The 25,857-nt window shown below is 37.6% G+C and overlaps 2 protein-coding genes and 1 long non-coding RNA gene across 3 annotated transcripts; 1 reads left to right on the forward strand and 2 right to left on the reverse strand.

Annotated features, from left to right (window-relative positions):
• Window positions 1-1,807: 1,807 nt before the first annotated feature.
• LOC122651602 lies at window positions 1,808-16,698 on the reverse strand. Its single transcript, XR_006331478.1, has 3 exons — window positions 16,687-16,698; window positions 7,399-7,402; window positions 1,808-1,936 (listed from the first exon to the last, which is right to left on the reverse strand). It is a non-coding gene; the product is annotated as an uncharacterized LOC122651602 (long non-coding RNA).
• On the forward strand, window positions 10,902-12,692 carry LOC122651601 (cytochrome P450 CYP72A219-like). The gene is made up of 3 exons (XM_043845046.1): window positions 10,902-11,226; window positions 11,566-11,953; window positions 12,242-12,692. Exons 1-3 carry the CDS (start codon window positions 10,952-10,954, stop codon window positions 12,668-12,670), a joined length of 1,092 nt encoding a protein of 363 aa, XP_043700981.1. The 5' UTR covers window positions 10,902-10,951; the 3' UTR covers window positions 12,671-12,692.
• A 334-nt stretch (window positions 16,699-17,032) lies between the features above and the next one.
• On the reverse strand, window positions 17,033-25,133 carry LOC122651600 (conserved oligomeric Golgi complex subunit 5). Its single transcript, XM_043845045.1, has 3 exons — window positions 23,955-25,133; window positions 20,490-20,963; window positions 17,033-18,121 (listed from the first exon to the last, which is right to left on the reverse strand). The coding sequence occupies exons 1-3, from the start codon at window positions 25,092-25,094 to the stop codon at window positions 17,177-17,179; spliced, it is 2,559 nt and encodes an 852-aa protein (XP_043700980.1). The 5' UTR covers window positions 25,095-25,133; the 3' UTR covers window positions 17,033-17,176.
• Window positions 25,134-25,857: the final 724 nt, after the last annotated feature.

The raw sequence follows: 25,857 nt of genomic DNA on the forward strand, positions 1-25,857 counted from the left end.
AAAATTGTCCTTTTCTCTTATTAGACGTGTGGATGCGATGTTGAGGGTCGTGACCTTTGGATCGATACCTATTTCGACATATGTTCATTTTCGATTTAAACCAGATCGAGTGGGTTATCTGGGGTTATTTGGGTGCATTTTTGTACTTTTTTGGGTTTGGGATTTTCGAAAAAGTGTCCTTATCTCTTATTAGACGTGTGGATGTGATGTTGATGGTCATGACCTTCGAATCGATACCTATTTTGACTTATGTTCATTTTCGATTTAAACCCGATCGGGTGGGTCGTTTGGGGTAATTTGGGGGTATTTCTGTACTTTTGGGGGTTTAGGATACTCTAAAAAGTGTCCTTGTCTCTTATTAGATGTGTGGATGCGATGTTGAGGGTCGTGACCTTCGAATTGATACCTATTTCGGCATATGTTCATTTTCGGTTTAAACCAGACCGAGTGGGTCATTGAGGGTTAGTTGGGGGCATTTTTGTACTTTTATGATTTTGGGATTCTCTAAAAATTGTCCTTATCTCTTATTAAAATTGTGGATGCTATGTTGAGGGTTGTGACCTTCAAATCGATACCTATTTTGACAAATGTTCATTTTCGATTTAAACCAGACCGGGTGGGTCGTTTGGGGTTATTTGGGGGCATTTCTATACTTTTTTGGGTTTGGGATTTTCTAAAAAGTGCCCTTATCGCTTATTAGACCTGTGGATGTGATGTTGAGGGTCGGGACCTTCGAATCGATACCTATTTTGACTTATGTTCATTTTCGGTTTAAACCCGATCGGGTGGGTCGTTTGGGGTAATTTGGGGGCATTTCTGTACTTTTGGGGGTTTAGGATTCTCTAAAAAGTGTCCTTGTCTCTTATTAGACGTGTGGATGCGATGTTGAGGGTCGTGACCTTCGAATCGATACCAATTTTGGCATCTGTTCATTTTCGATTTAAATCAAACCGGGAGGGTCGTTTGGGGTTATTTGGGAGCATTGCTGTAAATTTTTGGGCTTGGAATTTTCTCAATAGTGTCCTTTTCTCTTATTAGACGTGTGGATGTGATTTTAAGGGTCGTGAGCTTTGAATCGATTCCTATTTTGGCATATGTTCATTGTCGGTTTAAACCAAACTGGGTGGGTCGTTTGGAGTTTTTTGGGGGCAGTTCTGTACTTTTATGGTTTTGGGATTCTCTTAAAAGTGACCTTATCGCTTATTAGATGTGTAGATACGATGTTGATGGTCGTTACCTTCGAATCGATTCCAATTTTGGCATCTATTTATTTTCCGTTTAAATCAGACTGGGTGGATCGTTTGGGGTTATTTGGGGGCATTTTTGTTCTTTGGGTTTGGAATTTTTGAAAAAGTGTCCTTATCTCTTATTAGACGTGTGGATGCGATGTTGCGGGTCGTGAGCTTCGAATTGATACCTATTTCGACATATGTTCATTTTCGGTTTAAACCAGACTGGGTGGGTTGTTCTGGGTTATTTGGGGGCATTTCTGTACTTTTTTGGGCTTGGGATTTTCTTAAAAGTGTCCTTATCTCTTATTAGACGTACGGATTCGATGTTGAGGGTCGTGACCTTTGAATTGATACCTTTTTTTTTTTTTGATAGGTAAGTGTGATTGTATAAGAAACAGAAAAGATACAAAAGAGGGCAACCATTCCCATCCCCCCCTTGGACAGGCCTAAGAGGAGGGGGGAACTCCCAAAGCAACCCGAGGACAGGCCCTCGGTTATACAGCCAAACAAAAGGTCCTAGCTCAATGTCACATGGTCCGAAAGTGAACTTTCTGGTCATAGTCATTATTGATCAAACTGGAAAATGGTTCCTCAGTTCGTGTTGCAGATGTGATGTATCATACGAGGTAAATCAAGACTCAAATCTTTTCTAGGCATTAGGGTAAGCTATGAACCATCTGGGATTTTAAAATTCTTCATAAAAACTGTACGTAAAGATGAGAGTTTACAGTAAGAGAAGTCAAGTTGATAGCAGGCTTCACCAGCTCCGGATCACAAGCAATAATGTCCACATGAGTTGCTCCTCCCAGTCACATGTTACTTATGTGATTAGTGTGGAGAAAACTGCCCTCATAACAGAGGTAGAATATATTAGAAACAAGTTGAAATATTAGCAAGGAATAAAAATAATGCTTTTGAAAATAAAAAAAATAATTCACTCACAAGATGTTCATTGTAAGCATCATTAGGAAGCAAACATGGAGTAAGTAAAAATATTAACATAGAAACTTTATTAACACATCATGAAACAGGAAAATTTTCTTCTCCATTCCTCTTAGATAATTAGAGCATAAGAGTTGGTTGATATTGACCCTTGCACTTAGGCCTTTCCCATTAAATTCATGTAAAAATACTTCATAGCAGATCTTAATGAATCAGCAAACAAGTGCAGAAAGAAAGTTTCATGTATTCAGGGGAGGTTCTGGTATTAAAAAAAAAGAGGAATCAACCGAAGAAAAACTCCATAATACTTGACCAACAACTTGAGATAAAATAAGGGATCTGAGAATGAAAAACAGTGTCTAACAAGAATTATGTTGAACAGATGGTAATGTTATGATTGTCTGAATTATGAGAACTTTTGTTTCACTTCCTCTGTGAGAGACAACACCCCCGCCCCCCTAAGTGAATGGCAGGGGTAGGTCTGAAGTATGCAATGTGAATACAGTTGTCTGAAGGCCATGAAAGGCCGATTCGGACCATAACTCAGCACAAATAAGCTCTAATGCAGATTATGTGTACAGAACTCATAAGACCTTAAACATTGAACCGGCTTAACAGAACTCAGAGAATCTGCTCATTTATATAATCTTAACTTTTTATATTCCTAGATTCAAAGGGACTTGTATATAGCAGATCCCATTTAGCTAGGATAATAAGACCTATAATATTCTTTAAGAGAATATTTTTTAGAGATTTCAAGGTAACACTCATGCTTTTGTAACGGTAATAACGGTTTAAGTAACTGTCAGCTCTTAACCACTTAATCTCTCTCTAGTGGCATACTAATCACTATACGAGTTAGGACTGAAGGAAATTCAGGAAGATCTATCTCCAGGTTGGCCATTGCTGGGAACCTTTGACTTGAGCTCCATTAAAAAAAAATGGATTGCTACTGGAAGTATAATCTTCAGTTTTTGCTAATTAACCTCAATTTCGTGTATAAAACTTGCTTAATAATGTGAACTGAGGGGATTCAAATTAATTATGGCATAGCCTGTGATCTTTGGTGCCTAAAACTATACATCAGAGTGGATTAACCAGTCATTTCTTATCAAATTAGCAGTCTACAATGACAACTATACTTTGGCTAGAAATGCTGAGAATGTGAACCTAAATTTTTGCTCTTTGGATTCTCAGGCGCAAAGCCAGATATTTTATTTACTGGGTCAAAACGTCAAGCACAATACCATCTCCATGGACCAAGCAGAGTTGGCCTGACCCAATATGTGGCAGGATCTAAAAAGTCCACCAGTAACCAGCCCATTAGATCTCAACAAATATTCCCTTGTGAGGTGAGAACAGTTTTCTAAGGAATTGCTCAGATAGAACCGAGGGATCGATCTTTACTTCAGACTTTCAGTAGCAAATATGAAGTTTAAAAAGAACTTTTGAGTGGAAGAGCTTCTATAGGAAGAATGGCCATTATTTAAGGAAACATGTTTTCCTTCACATATTTGAATGATAATAAGATTTGTCACTGATTCCTTAGAAATTAGGACAATTATCTGTTTTTCCCTGTTATCCTCTATTAATTTTTTGGGAGTATGCTGTTTTGGTTTTATTTAGAGATGTAAATGGATGGAATATGAATAACATATACCACTATTTGCATTCACATCCGATTAGCTTCCAAATGGATTCGGATAGTTTTCGGATATTGAATACGGATTCTCCAAAACGGATACAAACACGAATCAGATATGGATCTTTGAATATCCATTTACATTCTTAGTAGTCTACGTTGAGTGGAGGAGGTCTGGAGAAGACAAAAACTCGACCAGGGTTGATGTTGAATGATCATATTTGAAATTACATAGATGTCCTCGTGAACCTTTTTCTTTCATTTAATTACTTGTTTAATTACATATAATATGTTGTGAAATAATAAGAGTATTTTAGTATTATAAAATAATATTTATAAACTATTATCTGATCATCAGGTAGTACAATATAACTTCTAAACGGTTCGGATAGTTTACCGATAAACGATTTTTCAATAGTAAGGATTCTCCTAAACAGTATGAACATGAAGCAATACATGTTTTCGACTATTTATTTACATCTTTACTTATTGGTTGCCCCTTGTATCCTCAGTTGTTCACTACTTCCCATTCACATGTTCCAAACAATTAAGTATTAAGACAGAAGTTTAGATGGATCAATCCCACTTAAGATATAGATTAGCTAGATTGAAGATTTGGTTAAGAAAATGATTTCAAGGTAATTCATTTATTAAATTTAAAAGGATAGATATTCTAAAAATAAAGCATTGATCATATAGCACTCAAAAAGGGTCTTGGAGGATGAAGGCCAAGAGTAGTTGTGTCTCTCATGCCCATATCTCAAGTAATTGATAACCAAATACTTGTTTTGAATCAAGCAACTATCTCAGAGATGCTTGCCCTACTTCCTCTCCCAATATATCAAGATTCAAATAGCATTGGAGTCTCTATCCTCTGTATTCCAGCGAAGCATCCTAATTAAGAGCTATTCCTATTAAAGCTAAGGTGAAGCATAGGTGCTTAAGATGGAAATAATTAAGATGTATGATTATCAGAACAACTGCAAGCCTAGAAAGGTTCTTAAAATTGTCTGACTAAAACCCATTAATACCAATTTTGATGTCACAAGGTATATAATTGAATATTTAGTTGTAATACCAAAAAGAGGATGTTTGGATGAGCCATGGTTTTAGGGCATCACCATCCCTACTAATGACCCCCTCATCTCCTCAACCTCAACTATGCTTTTGGTGTGTGATTAATGCATCATTTCAATGGCAGATGATGTATTGGATATGGTTTTTTTTTTTTTTTTTTTAAAAATAGAAAATTTATTAAAGGGAGAAAGAAAAAATAATTTCAGATTAAAATTAGAGACGAATAGGTTGAAGACCAAACAAGAGTTCAACAATAACAAAGAGATCAACATCAACAACAACTAGAAGCTGACACCTTATTAGAGTCTCTTAATTCTCCATCAAAAATTTTGCAAAATACTTAGAACTCCCATTTGCAGAAACACTTCAGAGATGCACTAAATAAATGCATTTTCAGAAGCCAAAATATTTTCTAGAATTTTATTATTCAACTAATTGCACACCTCTAGGACTACATAGAATATCATAGGATGAGATCTTAATGGCGTCCAATCTTGCTGCACACTATCCGACCGATGTGGGGACTAAACTCTCCTCCCATTCCTGGCATGGAGTGCATTCATGGCATCAACTCTCCTAGCTTTGGGTCATGGGCCTCCATATGGCCGGTGCACGGATAACCCACTCTGATACCACTTAATAAAGTTCAACCCAAAAGTCCGAGCTTCAGAGTGGAGAGACCCTTCCAAGGTCATAAGCCAAACTATTGTTCACTACCCAACCGATGTAGGACTAAACTTCTCTCCCTTTCCTATTGATGGAGCGCTTTCACTGCATCAAATGTATATAATAATAGACTTCTACTTATCTTTAATTCTCCACGTCGGGGAAGTTTTTCCTTCTCTCGTGGATAAAGATTAATCCACACATCTAGGGTCATTATTAGACAAAGTTGAAACTATTCCCCTCCCTCATAATAATGTCCATCGCACTATCATTAAAACTCACGGTGAAGGGATTATTTTTCACATGTCCATCACACTTTGGTTTTAATAAAATCTCATGAGCTTACTCGGGTCCTAGGTAATACTCGGGTTAAAAATTTTTTTGGTCCAATCTTCATTTAGGGCCTAAATTTCTTATTATAAGAGATCACAATCTTCTTGAGCTAGCAGCTCACAAAGAGAAGCGTGAAACATATGAGAAATGTGTGCTATTAGGTAAGCACCAGATGGACATAAGAGAACTGTAAAACAAAGAATTGATTCCTTCAATCACATTTTGATCTCTTATAGACACAGAGATGCTAGTGTATCCTATTCCAAGTGCTCAGAGAACCTTTTCCCTAATAAAAAATAAGTGTGAGCATTCTCTATGGGGAAACTAATGTTGCCTCTGTGCCCAAAATGACCATCGTGCCCCTTGGTCAATGCCTAAGCGCCATGATTTTAGTGCACAGAATTGGAACGGGTATCGGTAACTTGCTTAACCGATACGGTAAGGCTGTCAAAATGGAACTGGAACCGACCATTTACTATCGAACCGAGTCGCACCGCAGAAAAATGATCCATTTTGATTTTATAGGTTCTCTTCCCGGTTTGGTTTTGATTTGCACCGTAAAACTGTGGTTCTAAATTGAATAGAAACCAGTACCTCTTACTCAAATACTAGCTCATGCATCAATTGGATTAATTAATAATATAATAATTAATTTAATAAACAACAATTATTGCAACATACTTGAAACATAAAATAAGTAAAATGTCTTGAAATAACTATATATTATATTTGTTCAAGTGAGAATTGAAAATGATGGATGATGTTAAAATGGATTAACAAAACCCTATTTGCATCAACAAAAAAAAAAAAAAAAAAAAAAACAACCTATTTGCTAATAGAGGAAATAGCTTTCATGTGAGAGTGGAGAAGAAAAAAAATGGAAAAACAAAGAATAGGAAAGAGAAAGAAGGACAGGTGAACCGCATCGAGTGACAACCTTACGATACATTATTGTCTTGGATCGACTGTATCAGACAAAATTACCCCTGAATATCCTTAGAAATGACTTTCTTTAACCATTTTACCCTTTGTCTGTACCATGCTACCAATACAGTATCGGTATCGATGACTAACAAAACCAATATCGAACGGTATAATAGCGATACTAATATTTAGAACCATGCTGAGCACTCTCCCATTTGTTGAGGGACAGGCGCAAGAGCCACGCTGCCAAATAGACTCCTTTTTATTTTTGTTGACATAAAGGCAATGTCATCATCACATGCATGCATGGAGCTGATGCAAGTCAGTTGGGCGATTATCAAAAAATATAAACTTCTATTAATGCTCTCTAAAAATGAGTCAATTGACATAATTTACATATTCTTTTAACACATTCAGTGTTGGGCCATGCCATGCCATGCCATGGTCTCGGCATGAGAAACTACGTGGCAAGCTAAAGCTAAAACCGCCCATAGCATTTCACAAAGCGCATATATATAAATAAAAGAGCTCCTGAAGATGAACCACTACTGTTACTACCCATTCTCTCTAGCTACTACCTACCTCTCTCTCTCTCTCTCTCTAGTTAGAGACCATTTGAGAAGAAGAAGAAGAAATGGGAGAAACTACTCTGTTCAATATGGTGATGGGTATATCTTCCTTGTTGGTTCTTTCATTTGTGTGGAGAATATTGCTTTGGTTATGGTGGAGACCCAAGAAGCTAGAGAAGTATCTAAAGGAACAAGGCATCAAAGGACTTCCCTACAAGTTTCCTTACGGCAATCTCAAAGAGGAGATGAAGTTGATGAAGCAAGTTCAGTCCAAACCCATCACCCTCTCTCATCACATCGTTCCTCGTGTTTTCCCCTTCCTTCACCACTCTATCAATAACTATGGTACTTTCTTCTTCTTCTTCTATCCCTGTTAAATGCTTGAAACTAGTCCTCAATGATCTTAACAATGAAAAAAAAAAATGATTTTATTGATTAGGGTTTTTTTTCATAACAAAATAGACTTCAAAGTCTAGAGATAGTAATGTTCTTGATGAGGATATATGTATGGATCAACTTAGGGTGTGAGTGTGTTTTCTTGTCCGAGCAATTCCTACATTGACTACTGTTCATGATATCAACTTTGCACCAATTTCAGCCACTTGCTGTAATGAAAGTGGAATCAATCTTATTTTGGTGGTAATTTGGCAAATCTAAACCATCCATCACAGAAGAGAGACCTTTTAGCTCAACCATGTGATCAATGACAGAATTCTTCGTTGGCATTGTACTGTGTAGGTCATAGATCAAATTTCAAAAGTTTTGCATTCATGGAATCTATGGCATGTACAAACTCATGCTCTGCTAAAAATTGCAAAATTGGCAAAGAGAAGATGTGGGTGATCTAGACCATTCACTAGACAGGCAAACCTTTTTATTGGGCAATGTTTTTTTTTGGCATTCTTATCTGTCAGTTGCCTAAATCATCTTTTGATAATATCTACAAAGAATAATTGGAAGAAGAATGCTGTCTAGTCACGTGGCCTGTCCCGTGTGCACAAGGGCGGCGCGTTTCGCAACCCCTTGTGTGTGTGTCCTCAAGGGAACACGACTGGGGACAGTATCTTTTTCCCTAATAATAAAGGGAAAAGGTTCTTAGAACTATTACCGTAGGGTACATTATTTTGTCACATCTCATTGGTGCACTCTTCTATGCCACTTGCTTAGAAAACTTACTCCTTGATAATAATAATAATAATCATCATTTTTTAGATTATAAGACAAAAAAAAAAAAATTATTATTATGGGCTGGGTGTTTGTAACATTCAGGGGGGTAGGGCGGTCATTTTGCCCACCCCCCATGTGTCTAGGCGCACCCGACACAAAGAACATTTGACCTATTATTATTATTATTATTATAGAAAAAGGCCTACTGCACATATATAGATGAGGGCATGAATGACAAAAATCCCACTTATATTAATAGTGGGCCTGCTTGGATTGCAGGATAGGATGGATCTCTCATAAAAGAGTGAAACCCCTTACTATTTGAACCCATCTACGTGCTTGCCAGGCTTTTCAGAGGGGTTTTTTTTTTTTTTTGTTTTGGGCAAAATGAGTGGCTGTGATCTTATTGTTAATTGAAAAGAAGAATTTTCTGCAACAAAAAATACACATGCATGAGACCATTTAGGTTCAGTCTCGTGACCTCTGAGCGAGGTACTGAACATGAGAGAAATGGTAGGTTTTCATGGGCTCGTCTCATCAAGGACTAAAGCTCAGCCCTGCTAATGGTGACGAGGGTAACATTCTTATTTAAGGCTCAAAAAGCCAACAACCCAACCTTGTCCCTGCACAGTAGTTGCCAGCAAATGGTACGTGGATGCCAGTAACAGTAGTGGTCCTGCTGCTGATAGGTCTATTCCTGAAGGGGTTCATCACCTCCAATTTGGCTTGTTATTAGGTATCACATTGCTATCAGTGCTGGGTGTTTTATTGACATAATTGATTTCATCAATTGCGACCCAGTGGTTGTATGTTTGAGTTGGGAAACAGTCTCTCTGCAAAGCGTAGGTAGGGCTGCTAACATTATGACTGGGGCCTCGTGCATTGGGTATGCCCTTTTAATTGATTTCGTTAGGGAAACAGTCTCTCTGCGAAGTGGAGGTAGGGCTGCCAACATTATGACCCTCCTCAGTGACTGGAGCCTCGTGAATTGGGTATGCCCTTTTAATTGATTTCTTTAGGGAAAAGATTATACTTATAATACATCTTGGGTTTGGTATGTAGAGGTTATATTTCTCAAGGTGCTTTAATTTGTTTGTGAACTAGTTACTGTCTTCCATAGTCAATGAAGCATTTTTAAGTTGAGTTTCTATTAGCTTTTGGAACTGATAGTTAGAAGGTTTGGAATGTCCCTAAAACACAGTTATTAGCAACCCCTAAAACTGGTGGTTGGTGCTGATACAATAGGTCAAAAGGTTGTATACAATAGGTCGAAGTTCAGTGAACAAGCTGGACAGCATGAGAGATGAAAACTCATAAGAAATCAGTAAAATTCATACATTATTTGTACTTCTAATAGGACATAATACTCAAAATAGTTATCAAGAACAGCTCAGTTTCTCAAAAGTAAAATAAAAAAGAACACTGATCAGTTGTTGTCAATAAGGTTGTATCCAAATAAGTTAATGGCTCCACATATAATAAATAGTTTACTTTTCTAACTTATTTTTAACTCCCATTGGAGAATATCGGGAAATAAATTAAAGTTAAAACAAAAACAAAATGGAAACTTTGCAATTAATATCAACAGTATAATTGTGTCTACTATTTCAGAATTAATAGGTACATTCCTTCCTTTTGAATTTATGAATGTGAATTAAGTTATTTTCTTCAGATTCCCATAAAGATTGAACTGACACTAATTGCAATTGCAGGGAAAATGTTTGTATCATGGTTTGGCCCAATCCCTAGAGTGTATATCACTGATCCAGTTCTAATCAGGGATATTTTGTCAAATAAATTTGGACATTTCCAGAAGCCCAAGACCAATCCATATGTTAAGTTGCTGGTGAATGGGGTTGCAAGCCGTGAAGGCGAGGACTGGGCGAAACACAGGAGGATCATTAACCCTGCCTTCCATATCGAGAAGTTGAAGGTTGTCTTCTATTATGACACACTCCTTAAAATTGATATCCATCTCAAAGAGGGCCAGAAAGAATTAGGGAATTCACTAGGTCTGCATTTGGATGTCCAACAGTACATGGGTTTCTGATGAAAGGCTGATTCCCAAAGTTTCTTCTATAAGTTCTCATGTGATTTTGGGTCTTCAATTAAAACCTAAATTTTCCATTTGAGTTTCAAATACAAAAAAAAATTGTTTCATTCTATCATCATTTCATCCAGTTTTTATAACCAATTAGATGGCAGGAAAGTGAAGTTTAGTTTTCTACCCATTATATTTTCACTTTCCTTTATGGGACCCCACTCTGTCTCTATGGTTCTGCCTCTTCTTCTCCATGTACTTCTCTTGACAACCAAATACAGACTAGAGAATTCATAATAATTTATTTTCCCTTCATAGTATTAGTATCTTATATTTCAATGTTATTAATGGACTGATCATGCTTTCCCTTCTTTGGTGTTGTTTAAAGGAAATGCTACCTGCATTTTATACTAGCTGCTGTGAATTGGTTAACAAATGGGAATCAATGGTTGCATCAAAAGGATTTGGTGAATTAGATGTGTGGCTAGAACTCAAAAATTTTACTGCAGATGTCATTTCTCGAGCAGGATTCGGAAGCAACTATGAAGAAGGGATGAAGATATTTCAACTTCAAACAGAACAAGCTGAGCTTTTGATTCAAGCTGCTAGTTCCCTTTATATCCCAGGTTCTAGGTACAATTAATAAACATTCTGATTTTCATCCAAACTAAATTTTATTTGATATGCCCTAGCCTTCAATTTTTTTTTAAGCTTTCCTGAATATTAAATGATTATTTAGTCTTATAAAGTGGTATAAATAGACGCAAAATAGGTTTTCTTCCCCATCACTATGCCTAGTAGTGAAGTATAACACTTCACTATTTGCCACATGTTAGTACAAGAGTGTCTCATATTGGTACATTAATTTTAGCTTTAAATGATTAAAGGAAGTAGCTAAAATTACAAAAGATGCCATTTTTTTTTAATCCATTGGGGGTTCTTTATCCATAGTTATAATTCATGCATGTGCAGGTTCATACCTACACAAAGGAATCGAAGAATGAAAGAAATAGATCGGGAAGTGCAAGCACGGCTGCGGAGAATCATCAACAAGAGAATGATGGCTAGAGAAATGGAAGAGGCCAGCAAAAATGACTTATTGGGCATACTATTGGAATCTAACTCTATAGAGACTAAAGAACTTGGCAAATCTAAGAATGCAGGATTGAGTATGGAGGAAGTGGTGGGAGAGTGCAAGCTATTCTACTTTGCTGGACAAGAAACTACAGCGGTTTTGCTTACATGGACAATGATTTTACTTAGTATGCATCAAGACTGGCAGTCACGAGCGAGGAAAGAAGTCTTGCAAGTCTTCGAGGATAATAAACCTACTTTCGATGGATTAAACAACCTAAAAATTGTGAGTATATATTTTTTTTTCTTGGACATATATATTCGACGTAGAATTTAGGGTCCTTCTAGGCGTCACTATACAATTTGTTGCTTAGGAGTACATGGGTTCGGTCCATGTGATAGAGGACCCCACATAAATCTCAATGGCTAACCCATGTACTATCACGTGGTAAATAATGAAGCATTATACTTATTCACTAGGCATAGTGACAAGAAAGAAAACCCAAAATAGGTTTATATAACATAAGAGTAAATAAATAAGATAAAAAATTAAAATGCTGAAATCTTATTTCAGGTGACCATGGTTCTATATGAGGTTCTTAGGTTATACCCAGCAGCTCCTATGCTTAATAGGTTTACTTACAAGGAGATGAAACTAGGAGATATAACTTTTCCTGAAGGAGTGTGGCTAACATTACCAGAAATTGTAGTTCATCGCGATCGTGAACTTTGGGGTGAAGATGCTGAAGAGTTTAACCCAGAAAGATTTTCAGGAGGAATTTTGAAGGCAAGTAAGAATCAAGTAATTTCATTCTTCCCATTTGGTTGGGGTCCTCGGATATGTATTGGGCAAAATTTTTCTCTGATTGAAGCAAAGATGGCAATGGCAATGATTCTAAAGCATTTTTGGTTTGAGCTATCCCCTTCATATGCCCATGCTCCTTACACTGTTGTCACTCTTCAGCCCCAATATGGTGCTCCTATCATCTTACATAAACTATGACTCACAGATATAATATCATCATTCTGAGATCGAGTTGGTTGCAGTGGCTTATCATATATATATGATGCGGCTTTATTAGGTAATACTACTTTGTCTTTCTTGTTTTTCTTTTTGGGTATTCTTATGTTTAGTTTGAATGTAATGAACTCTATATTTTTTTTCTGAAAATTGAAGTGTTTCTTGATATTTATATATATATTAGGCAAGAGGATAATTCATCAACTAGTAAAGGGCATATATACCTAGTGCACGAGGCTCCCGCCACTGTGGGATATGAGGGGAGGGTCATAATGTGAGACTGTGTTTAGACTCAAACCCGTGATCATTTGTCATAATGGAGCAACCTTTATCATTGCCCCAAGGCCCGCCTTGATAGTTAATCATTAATTAATACATTATAATAGTCTAAATCATTGGGTTGTGTTAATGGATGGGCCAGATATTGATAGAGAAAGCCCCAAGCCCAAGCGAAGCCCAAAAGAAATTCTAACTGGACTGGTGAGGGATCAAATCAAAATTTGGTCCGATTGTCCAGTCTGGTACCCATGGAATGAGGTATTGGTATTGGATTAGTGGTATTGGCCGGATCATATAGGTATCGTTCGAGGCGGGATCATGTTGGCCTTGGCCAATCCAGGATTGGGTATTGGTGTCGGATCAAGGGTAAAATCAGTATAAAAAAACCAAAATTTCTAATGAAAAGTAGGGGTAAAATCGATTGATACGGACTAATCCGGATCAATTTCGTATCATTATCGGGGGGAGACTGATAACAATACCTCGATACCTCATGGTGGTGTTTGTTTGAATGCATGAAGGCTTTGGTTATAGTGGAATACATTAGATATATCCCTGGGAGGGGAGTGGTAGTGGTTTCTATGTGATAGAAGATGCTACATCCATATCATTATAGTAAAGTTTCAACTCCAAATGATTTAAGTGAAATGACTCCAAATTCAGTCCAAATGATATAGTGTTATAAAGGAATCCAATGGAATTTTTTTTTGTGAAATTTAATGCTAAACTTTGCATCAATTTTTGAGAGACTTCCCTTACTTGATTAGGGACTGAAATTTGGAAGAAATTTTACTGCTACACTGTAGCATGAATGTTCCTGTTACATTGTTGGCAGTCAATGAAATGGGATTTTAAAGGGTATTTTAGAAAAATGTCAAATGTTCTCTGTGCTGGGGGTGCAAGATGCACCTAGACACATGGGGGTGGACGAAAAGACCGCCAGACCTCTGCTAAATGTCCGAAATGACTGCCCATGTGTTTAAGTGCACAGCCTACGCTCTTAGGTAGAGAACAATCGCCGTTTAGAAAATACTAAAACATAAGAGGATATTTATGAACCCAAAAAAGAAGTGAATTATTCAATTTCCTTGGTTACCATAATAGGAATATTCCTGCTACAGTTTGGGTAGGGAATGGACAGCCGACCACACACACACACACACACACACACACACAAAATCAGAAAGGACCACATCCATCCATATATGCTCTGTAGCCGCCGTTGAATATATTTTGGAAGAATATTTTAGTATAACACCAAAACTGACCTAAAAAAGTCAAAAAGCATTATGGTCAATGACTTGGTCAGCAAGGCAAGTCTTCAACGCTTGATCATCAAGGCAAGTAGCAGCTATATAAGAAGAAGATCGACCCTCCCAATTCTCAACTCTCTCTCTCTGTCTCTTTCTCTCTTTCTCTCAAAAGGGTCTCAAGTGAAATCCCACAAGAAAGGAAGAAGGCACATTTGAGTTCTGCTTCTTCTTAGCTCCTATATATATACATATTTTACTCTGAAGTCTCTGCTTTGAACAGATCGAGTAGGTAGCATCTGAGAGTAGGTTGGAATTTCTGGTAAGATGTCTACTGCTGGAGCTCAATTGGCTGAGGTGTATGTGATGCGAAAGCTCCACAAGGAGAAGATGATGAAGGAATTAGAAAAAGAAGAAAGCCACCACCGTAGTAATAGTGGAGAGACAGCGGAGAAGAAATCCCATTGCCGCCGCAGTTTGTTCGGGAGGTGGAAGAAGGTTCACCCGAACAGTCCTTCGACGACCGTCGTCGATGAAGGAAGACCATCAGCAGCAGCTTAACCAAAGAGCTAGCACAAATGCACAAGCGCTTTCCAGCAGCAACATATTTGAATCGGTGGAGAGTTAGTTATTCCTTTCAAATTGATTGGAAGTTACTGTTGGTTTTTCCAAATTAACAGGTCAGGTCAGGTTGTGTGTCTCTTCGGTGTCAGTGCTTACGTTTTTTTGATGAAAGTGTAATCACAAAAAGTGTCAGTGCTTACGTAAGTAGTTAGGAAGCTTTTATATATAATACTTTATTAGTATATGAAACGTTAGTGTAAAATACTTGGTTTATTCTTTTTGATTCTATTAATTAATATCCAGTCCTTCCTGGCTTTTCTGTCTTAATGTTGTAAGACTAATTATCTATGTAGCCAAAAGCATCTATTCAGAATGTCTTTTATATAATAGAATTGAAGCTTCAGGCTCTTCTAGATCAAATCATCTCTCTCTCTCTCTCTCTCTCTCTCTCTCTCTCTCTCTCAAATGAAAAGTAGACATTAATCTTCGGTTATGCATTAATCCAGAGACTATGACTCCTTCGTACTAGAATCCCTTTAATCTTCTGATAAAGAGACTATCTAAATGACACCTTTACATGTGTATTTATAATTTGATACTTTTTGGTTCTCTTATTTACTTCCCACAAAAAAAAAATTTGAATATATATATATATGAAATGATAGGATTTACCTTTGTTGGAAAAAAATATATTATACTAAAAAGATAAAAATGTAAACTTACAAATTATTGGAGTGTCAATAAGAAAATCCCTTTGATAAAATTATGGATTTGTATCTGAATGACCAAAACATCAGATATGAACACATCAAATGCAGTTAGATTTTCAACGTCACCATTCGAAAACTCAAGTACATCCTTCGGTTCTTTTTGTTGACCGTATTTCCTTCGTATGACACATGTATCAAAAATCTCCTTAGAATGTACTAGCTAGGTCCTTTGCCATAGATCTTAGTTTCATTATTTTTATTCTTCGTTCATATTAGTTTTTGGGAATTTATTACGGTTTTATTTGTTACAAGGAAAATTAAAGGTAAGGAAAGTGAAATTTTCAATCCTGAAAAAAAAACTTTTTAATCATCATCCATTTTTTTTGGAGATTACAATTTAATCATTATTCCACATTTTTTATTTCAAACCATTCTATATTTGGTTATAAAAATTCACTTTACTTTGCATCTGAATCCCTTAAATTTGAAAAGTAAAATAAAAAATTACAACTAAAAAACATCATTACTAAATATGATAAGAAATTGAAATAATTTATATAATCATAAAAATTACAAAAATTTTCTTTTTATGTTTAAAAATTCCACTTTCTTTTCCTTTAATTTCCCTCAACCACACCTATAGCGTCTAACCCACGGTTTCTTTATGTTTGGCCGCCTTCTCTTTCCCGATTTATAACAACTACAAAAATCCAATTAAAACTTTTAATGCCAATTTGTGATGACTGATCCATTTGTGTTTGCAGTACATAAACCACTAAACCATAGGTGTCTGTTTCCATAATCATGGTGGATGGACATGTTTCCATAACAACCCCCCTCTGTTTTTAGATGTGTTTTTGCTGGGCTGGACCCTCCAGCTCCCGCAAGGGCTGGAGAAGAGCCAGATCCCTACTCAAGAAGATGCCAGGGGTATCATATAAACGATACTGGATATATTTTACAAAAAAAAAAAAACATTTTATGATGTTTGGATGGTGCAAACATAAAACTCCTTTCATAGGCAATAACAGAAGAATGCCAAGGTGTATGGGCAGATAGGTTTCCTCGGTGGTTATTAGTAGTATTAGAATTCAGCTCTGAGAAGTTTGGTCAGATTCTTTAATTTAGTTTTCTAACGTTTTCAAAGGGGGAGGAAAAGGAGCAAGGAAAGAGCAATCAAAAAATCATTCAGCACATATAAAAACCAAGTTAGAAATGAAGAATGGAAAAGGGAATGAAACAAGATGTATATATGGTGTATACAGAGATATACAAAATTGAATGAATGATAGTATTACTTTTGACTGAAATGGTGCTCGAAAGGAAAGCATACAACTTGGTAAGAACAGAAAAAAGATGTAAAAAATTATCAGTACTATGGACCTGCAAAATTTAATAACCTGTGACTCTCCTCTCTTTGCAGGCCAAGTGGATGTAAAAGCACCTGATAAAATGAAGAAAAATTAAATTAACTCGAGCTATGCAAAGCAAACGTGTAGAAATTTGGAAGGAAGAAAAAAAGTGTAGAATATAAGTACCTCCCTAGCAAGTTCCATTGGCAGAAAACTCTGTTGAACCAAAAACTGCTTTAACAATACAATCTGGCACAGCTTCCTAAAAGAAAACTAGGACTGCTGAAGGCCCAAATAATCTGAAAATCGCACTTATGTGAAGGAGCTAGCTGGTCATGAATACTTTTGTGACACTGGAGCATTTTCTGTCAACAATGATCCTAACCGAAACATGAGAGGATATACAAGGCTGAATTCCTTGTCCCCCCGAGCCCTTACTTTTGCAGCATAATCATCAAGAGTTGCTTTGATGCCTTTCCAAATCTGATCTTCCCCTTGCGAATCCAACCAGAGTGAATACTGCAAAGGTGTAAGTCCATTCCTCTGCATGGGTGACTGCAACTCATCAGGACCTCGAGAATAGAGGTGATGAAGTATGACACTTGGAGGAAGATCTTGAAGTAGTGGCGAAGCTCCCAGTTGGGATGTTTCCAAGAAGATAACAGGCCGAAATGCACGAAGGGCTCGATAAGGTGCACCAAGCTGTTGTACTGGGAACAAGTTCTGGCCTACAGCTAATTCTAGTTCAGCCATGTCTCTGGCCATCCTCAGCTTCCCTGACTCTGAAAGAGGCCGTACAAGAGCAGCATGCCTGATGAAGAATATCAGAACCCGCGAGGCCATTCTCCTGACAAGTGTAGTGCATATGTTCTCTGTACCTGCACCGATGGCATTAGCCGTAGAAGGCAACAACCTAGACAGGAATTCACTACGGAAATGAAGCATGCATTTCTGCAATTCCTCCATGTAAGGTGATGCACTATTGTCCATAGCAGCGTCCATGCCATGCACACCAAAGTTCTGGTCATGAATTTGCAAGATGCAAGCCTCAAGACGATCAAGCATCGCTTGGAATAAAGATGTCACAGAATCAAACGCAACACTATATATAGCACCCAAAGAGGGAGATAAGACATCTGCCACAACATTTGGTAGCCCTGATACCATTGATGAAACACGAGTATGAACGTCTTGCAGATGTTGACAGAGAGTGAAGTTTTTGAGTTGTAATGCAGTTGCAGGACCCATCACTTGACGGGCTTCAGGACCAGTAGATATCTGTCATCAATTAGCACAATAATTTTAATTTGCATATGAATTTTCAACAATAAAAATGTAAATTCTTTTTTATTTCAGTGAACCAAAAGTACAACTTAAAATTGTTGTACTTGCTAGAATTCCCATCCATTTGATAGATTACGGTATAAGAATGTTCACAAGTTCTTCAATTTCTTTTGTGGTAGCTTCCAAGAGATAAATTTTTTTCCCTAAGATATGATCATGATAGGAGATCAGGAGCATGGTTGACAAATACAATGTGCTCCACACCCATGAGTCTGTCTTTATTGCTTTGCCACAGCATGTTGATTTACTAGGGAGTCTTTCTTCTTTATTTTTGTTATTTAGGAAAATAATGCACCTGATAAGATGAATTAAGTGGGGGTTATCATAATTTTTGTCTGTCTTTTAAATTATTTGTAGTTTTGGACCAACACAGTCCCTAGAATAGTTTATCAGGTAGTGGTATTTTAGTAACTAGAGTCAAATAGGGTTTAGAGTCTTACTCCGATGCTGCTTCTCCATTCTAAATGCATTATTCATGTTTTAATCAAGGTAGATGAGCTCAATTTTTCCCTACTCTAAAGTATATTCTTGGCTTCTGCTTGGTTCTCAGACTAAAAAACCACGGGCTTAACAGCCTATTGTGATTCATGTGTTCCATTTGTTAAGCTAGTTCATTATTATTCAAAGAGAAAAGATTAATCAATGACACTAAATCAAGATCACACTCCAAGTACATGAACAATAATTGGATTTTATAGATACCTGCCATAGCTTCTTATGGCCATAGCTTCTTATGGTGTTCCTTATACATGTAGATGGACAGGGTTCATGCAGTCAGAGGTTACATGTCAACAAATTTAGACAATATAATCAGGAATAAGCAATAAGGCATGTTCCACTGCTTCAAAACTGCCGAGTGGCGACCCCTGCCCCCGCCCACACATAGGAAGATCAAATCAAGTTGACAGTGTACAGTAGAAATTTTGGTTCAGTGCATGATCACATGGACGCAATAAAGTAGGCAGAAAAGAGCCAACGATTAGCTAGGCAACCCCCCTTTAATATATGTGCCACAGTAGCATCTGGTTGGTTGTAAATGTTCTCATACTATGGATAGAGAGTCAGACCTGTTGATTAAGAAGGTAGACTAAGAGAATACAATTCATTAGCACTGGGGATTATAGGAAACGTGAGTACATGACAAGGAAAAGCAATGGAGTAGGTAGACAGTGGAGTTGGCAGATAAAAAGGAGACTCAATTCTATCATCCACTTAGTCTTTTATGCCCACAGGACCAATGCATAAGGTGATACAGCATTTTACAAGGAGACCTACTCTCTCTGATGTTTTCTTTCCTCTTATAAATGGGTTTCACTTACATTTCTACAATGAATCTATCTTCCCTCTCAATCTACTCTTAAAATCTCTGTTTACAGGTTTTCTAAGCAATTTATCATTTTGTTTATTAAACCCACAAATGTTACAAGTGAACCTTAATGAGGTGCTGGTTTCCTGCACAACCCTTTGACCCCAATATTTGCCACATGATAGGTCATGTGGAGCCCAAATTAGTGGAGAGTTAGGGCCCCACAAATGTTACAAGTGAACCTTAATGAGGTGCTGGTTTCCTGCACAACCCACATGGGAAGGGTTCCCCATACGACCCAATATTTGCCACATGATAGATCAGGTGGAGCCCAAATTAGTGGAGAGTTAGGGCCCAACATCCCCTGGCCTACCCACATGTCAAGTTTCAGGCCTGACGTAGTTCACCACATGGCGAAATAAAATTTTGAATGTCCATTACTAAGTTTACCTTCTAAAAATGATTGAAAATAAGATGGTAATACCAATAGATGGGAGTTATATGGTTGAATTTGGTCGTGAAATTTGAAAAGAGAATCAAGACCATGCCCACGCCCTATCTATTTAATGGTCAGAATTATCAGATCAGCTTTCAACATGGCACAATCAGGTGGACCTTATAGAAGGACTTCCTATTTTTCTAATGTGACTTGTGCAGAGAACTTTTTGGCATATATATTAGTTATGCATCTAACAATTTCTAATTCATTACAATACTTTAATATTTATTAGCTGGTAAGCTCGGAATGGGCTTATTTTCTATTGATCTTCTTTATTTTGCATTCCAATTTACATGCAAAATGCAAAATGGACAAAGAAAAAGAAAGAGAAGTGCAAAGGATATACCAGGGCCACTTAGTCTAATGCCTAAGTCGAACGAAAACAAAGAAAATAAATAAATAAGGTTTTTAAGGAACCAAAACCAATAAAGATACATGAAGATAAAAGCTTCTACTATTTTATAGAAAATGATAAGATTCTGATTTGATGAATATACCTGGTATTCAGCTCTTTCTGCTAGCAATATAAGAATTTTGCCAATTTCACGCAAGACAAGAAGAGTCAAGTGCCCATCCAGTTTAACAGCTTCAATCTCCTCTCGAATTCGTAGCACAATTCTTGAGATCTGATCTTTGGAGGGAACACTTCCCCGGCTAGACACTGGAAAGACACTATTAACAAGATCCGACAAGCGACCCAAGCAAAGGGCCAAGAAAGCTCTCTGGAATATATCAATGGTAGCAACCATCTGATCTCTTCCTTCTGGACTGATTGCTGGTAGAACCCCTTTGGCATCTGTCTCACGTGAAATTGTTTCAAGAAGATTCTCAATCATAGAGGTGAGTTTAGGGTACCCTAGAGTAAATATTTCTTTGACAAAACTCGAAGTAGAGAAAGCAGACTTCATTTGGCTGGCAAAGGATTTCACAATGGCTTCCCAAACTCGATCGGTTAATATTGGATCACCCTCCTGAACAAGTAATAGCTGAGGTTAGCAAAACCAGAGAGGCAGAGATGGTCATGGGAATTGATAAGCTCTTGCACTCGACACTCCTAACATGTCAGTGTCTTCTCATGAACCACCAAATTTACAAAAGAATCCAGAAACAAGAAAGTTCTGGAAAGCAATCAAGTCACAAAGTCTCAAAGGAAATTTTTTTCTTTTTTTTGGGGGTAGAGCAAAGGAAATTAATGGTCATTCTTTAGTTTGGAACTTATGTTTTGTCTTAGTTGAGGACGCATAGGCCACTGTACTTTTGTTTTCCAGCCTTGTATTGTATTATTGATTTCATGGTATTCAATTAATTATTGTTATTAGTTACCAAAAATAAAAGGTTAACACTTAACATTGCAAGATATCAGCCTTATGGAGTGTGCAAGAGAATGATAATACTTGATTTGATTCCTGATCATCGAATGGTTACAATGACAGAAAGACATTTTTCTAAAATCTCGTTCTATTCTGTAACATCAAAAGAAAAGTAAGGACAACGCAGTTTCTAACTTTCTACAATAATAACTACCAAATTTTGAAGAAGGAAAGTAAACTTAGAAGCATGAATATCATATATACTAATCCAAATAATAAACAAAAAAGATATAGAAAAAAGCCAGAAGACCACAAAGGAAGAATATTATTCATCAAATATGTGACCTTTGACACCTCCATTTTACTGGCATCAGTATGTGAGATGCACCCATTGCAACAGGGATAAAAATAGAATTCTAGATGTATGTATATATGCAGGTTCTCTACTCTCTCCATTATCTTCATCGACCTTTTTCCCCCAGAAAGTGAAAACAAGAAGAAATTTGCAGCAGATTCACCCATAGGTAATGCTCTATCTGCTGAAAGATCCAGAAAAAAATATTTTTTTTCTATTATGGGAGCACATATCACACCATACAAAGCTGCATGTCCCTCATTTCCAAGTTAAAAAATTTTGGTAAAAATAAATACATACTCCAGTGTGCAAACCATTGCTTTAGCCTTGACAACATTAGCTCATAGCCCAAAGCATTAACTTAAATATTTTTTCTGTCAATTGCGCCACCACTTTAGATACATTGCTTAATCTTCTCTTCTTCAGAAAATTGCTGAAAGAACCCCCACAATAATAGAAGGTCTATGCCCATCTTGTTTGCATGCAAGTTAACCAAGATATTAGATCCACAAAGAGACAGAATAATGAAAACGTTCAAAATTCAGCTAAATGAATGTGTGTATCTCTAGAGCATTGTGACGACAGAGAACTGGTGGAGGCTCAATTTCTTCGGGTGAATATGAGTAGGAAAAATACCCATTGATACAGAATAGCCAAAGATTCTGATGCAGTTACATGTAGGGGTTTAATTTAGTTGTTGGGGTTATATTTGTCAATTTCTATTTTACCATTATCTCTTGTTAGCTACATAGGAGTGAGAGTCCAAATGACCTTGGAACTCTATTTTCAATCTTAAAAATTTGACAGGAAACTTTATTTCTTTTTTCTCTTCTATATACAACAAACAACAATAGAATCAGCCGTATCCCAACTTAATGGGGTTTTCTCTTCTATATATGTAAGCATAAAAAAGGGGTGTACCCAGTGCACGAGGGTCCACCAGTGTGGGGGTCTGGGGAGGATCATTATGTACGCAGCCTTAACCCTGCTTTGCAGAGAGGCTATTTCCAGATATATAAGCATGAATGTAAACCCCCATTACTGTGAAATACTACCCTGTAAGGTACCGCCAAGGGTAGTTTCAGAGAACTTGATTCTCCTATTAGATCCAATATTCGGTCCATTACTGCTTAGATCTGGTACTTCAATGAGTTTATGACCTGCCTACAAAATTTCAGACCAATCGATAACCATACAAGTGAGTCTGGGAATCGATCTTGACTGCCGCTGGTTCATTTTCATCGTGACGAAGAAGAAGACTACTTCTTCTTTTTACCCCTTTAGACATATCTATTGTTTACTCAAACACTCCTGTTTCTTGAACTTTGTTTTTAAGTTACTCCAAGTCTGAACTTTAACACCAGATATGTCATCTTCATCATAATCTTAATTACTATTCTTCCCTAGTCATGTTTCCCTTTTATTCAAAGGCCCTGAGTTTCAACTTATTTACAAATTTGCCACTATATTCTTAAATTGAATAATTCTCATTGTTGTGGGCCCATAGTGAACTCATAATCAGGGTTATTGAACCCGGGATCACATCAGATTCCTCCACAGTTCCAAAGGCTTTAGTTTAGCATTAACAGATAAGGTACAAATGTACAACAGCAATATGTATCTGCCAGAGACAGGACTGTATGTAAGCTGTACCCCACAATTATTTGCTGTTACCTTTGGCCAAAGAGGAATAGAAGATTATTTAGAGGGAGTGGAAACTGTGAAGAGTAGAACCAGCATTCAACTATTTAAGAGGAATAGAAGATTATTCAGAGTGGAAATTGTATAAGTGTAGAACCAGCATCTTGAAACATTGAGAAGACAATGGATTTTTGGGCACCCACATCCAACTAATGTCGGCAATACAGACGGGAGGATTTTGAATTTAATTTGTCTGATATTATTTTTCATAAAGGATGAAACAACACCCATTTACTGTCACCAATAATTTAGCATGCGCATCGGTGATATATCAGTTCCTGGTGATGTCAATATATTTAGGGAACATTTACATGACTTTGCTGTCTTGAACAGTTCACTGGGAGCAAATCCTAAGGAATCCCGCATTTTAATTGGTTCACTCGCCAATAATGGTTTAAGAGAAAATATGCAGAAACTAGCAATCATATAAGTCTTCAAGAGGCCATCATATTGAGCCAAATGTTTGTCTAACACTCCAAGGATGAGTTCCAATGAAAATAGCAAAATGAATATCAAAGGCGCCATAAAAAATAAATAAAAACAGAAGCATAATTACAAACAGCATTTATCAGTTTGTGAATTGAAAATCTACTTACTTGCATGACGTCGTCAAGGTACAAGACATGCGTGTAAGGGTCCCGTTTCTTCGATAAAACCCTCTGCAAATTCCAGACAGCAACCACAATCGAGCGAATCTGATCCATACAGTTATTCATCCTCTGCCAAAGCGCATCCTTTGCCTTCGCCCCGCCACCAATCTGAGGAGTCCCACTCCTCTGTATCCCTCCAGGTCCAAACCCAACACCAGAAGAAGCCGAAATCGCTTTCATATCCAGAGCAGAAGCCACACACTTCATACCTTGATTCTTATACTTGTTAATCAACGCATCAACAGTGGACCTCAATTCCCCAAGATGATAAAAAACCTGCAAACCACTACCTACATCAGACTGATTCTGCCCCTCCAAACCCTTTTCCAATAATTTCATCGCCTCGGATCTCAACCGGTTCCCAGTCTCCGAAAGCCAACTCATTTCCTCATCAAGAACCGCAATACCCTGCAGCGAGTTCTCCTCGTACAGCGTCTGAATCTCACGATGAAACTGAGCAGCCTTAGAGAGATCCAATTTCTCAGGTTCAGAGGCAGCCGCGGCCATTAGTTCTCGCAATTTCTTGGATAAGCGCAAAACCCTTACGGTGAATTGCAGGAGTTCGGCTGTGTTGTGGATGTTGGAGAGCTGGACGGTCTTGAGCCGGATCTGGCGGTGTGGATCGGCGATCTCCTGGCGGACCCGGCGGACAGAGGTCTGGAGAGTGGAGATGCCGGATCGGACGATGGAGAGAGAGGATTCGGCGTCTTTCAGTGAAGAAAGCTGACCAAGGAGATCGTCATGGCGAGAGAGGACTTCGGATCGGAGCTGTTTCTCGAGGAGGCGGATCCCTTCTTCGAGCTTTTCGGCACGTGCGGCAGCGGAACCAGAACTTAGGGCTTGGGAGGAGAAACGAGCGGAATCGAAGTCAGAGGAAAGGAAGGCAGAGAAGACGGGATCAGAAGCGAAGGCGTCGAGAGGTGAAGTGGTGGAGGAAGGGAGGGGAGTTGTAGTGGAAGTTGCGGAGGTGGGAGTTGCAGAGGATGTGGCGATGGGTGGGAGATTAGAGGTTCTGTCTTTGAAAGTTGAGAGCCGCTGGAGGGGCGAAGATGAGATTGATGATCTCTGCATTGCTGGGGAAGCCATTTTTGGGCGGTTTGCACTTTGCCGGGATTTTTTTTGAGCTCTGCTTCCAGATGTTTTTGTATGCTTCTTGTGCTTGGTGGGGATACTGTGGGTGTGGACTGTGGATGGATCGGGTGACTCGGGTCGGATCTTTCCTTGGTGAAGTGGTGAAACTATACAATCTTTTTATTCTCTCTTAGGATTTCCATTTTCGGGGAGGGTATTTGTAGGCATAGTTTGAGAGCTCGCAAGATCTCGATTTTTTGAGAAATCGAGACGAGTTGGCATACGAGTTGCAAAAGTGTAACAATTTGACCGAGATCACGCCGAATTTTTGAAATGTCAAAAATCTCGATCCAAACTCCTTTATATGAGTGCCAGATCTCGAGATCTTGGTGGAAAATCTTGGTATACAGTCATACAGACACCTATCTATGCAAACCTTGGTTTACAGACACTTATTTAGGCCAGGAACTAAGACAGACACTTATTTATGCCTAATATCATTTAAGCAAATGTTTTTGTATTTGATTTACTTAAGATATTATTCATAAATAAGCAAATACCCCCTATTTGAATCCAATAAATATAGTTAAAAAATCAAATTCCAAAAGGAAAAAAAATCAACCCCCCAATTCAAGAACAAAAATTGAATTTTTGGCAGTAAGTGCAATTTTCAACTTTCTAATACTGGGGTTTATCTCAAATCTAAAAATTTCATAAATCTTAATATGATAAAACATTACTAAAGACCAAAAGTGCGGTAAAATATTCATTTGTTTTG

This window comes from Telopea speciosissima, chromosome 2, assembly GCF_018873765.1.
Source record: "Telopea speciosissima isolate NSW1024214 ecotype Mountain lineage chromosome 2, Tspe_v1, whole genome shotgun sequence".
NCBI classification, from domain to species: domain Eukaryota; kingdom Viridiplantae; phylum Streptophyta; class Magnoliopsida; order Proteales; family Proteaceae; genus Telopea; species Telopea speciosissima.

Excerpts from the sequence above, each read along its gene's own strand:
- LOC122651600 (XM_043845045.1), bottom strand. The coding sequence starts at position 25,094 with ATGGCTTCCCCAGCAATGCAGAGATCATCAATCTCATCTTCGCCCCTC. Across the intron at positions 20,964-23,954 it reads ACCTTGACGACGTCATGCAA|GAGGGTGATCCAATATTAAC; the intron begins GTAAGTAGATTT and ends TTACTTGTTCAG. Across the intron at positions 18,122-20,489 it reads CAGAAAGAGCTGAATACCAG|ATATCTACTGGTCCTGAAGC; the intron begins GTATATTCATCA and ends AATTGATGACAG.
- LOC122651601 (XM_043845046.1), top strand. The coding sequence starts at position 10,952 with ATGCTTTCCCTTCTTTGGTGTTGTTTAAAGGAAATGCTACCTGCATTT. Across the intron at positions 11,227-11,565 it reads CTTTATATCCCAGGTTCTAG|GTTCATACCTACACAAAGGA; the intron begins GTACAATTAATA and ends ATGCATGTGCAG. Across the intron at positions 11,954-12,241 it reads GATTAAACAACCTAAAAATT|GTGACCATGGTTCTATATGA; the intron begins GTGAGTATATAT and ends ATCTTATTTCAG.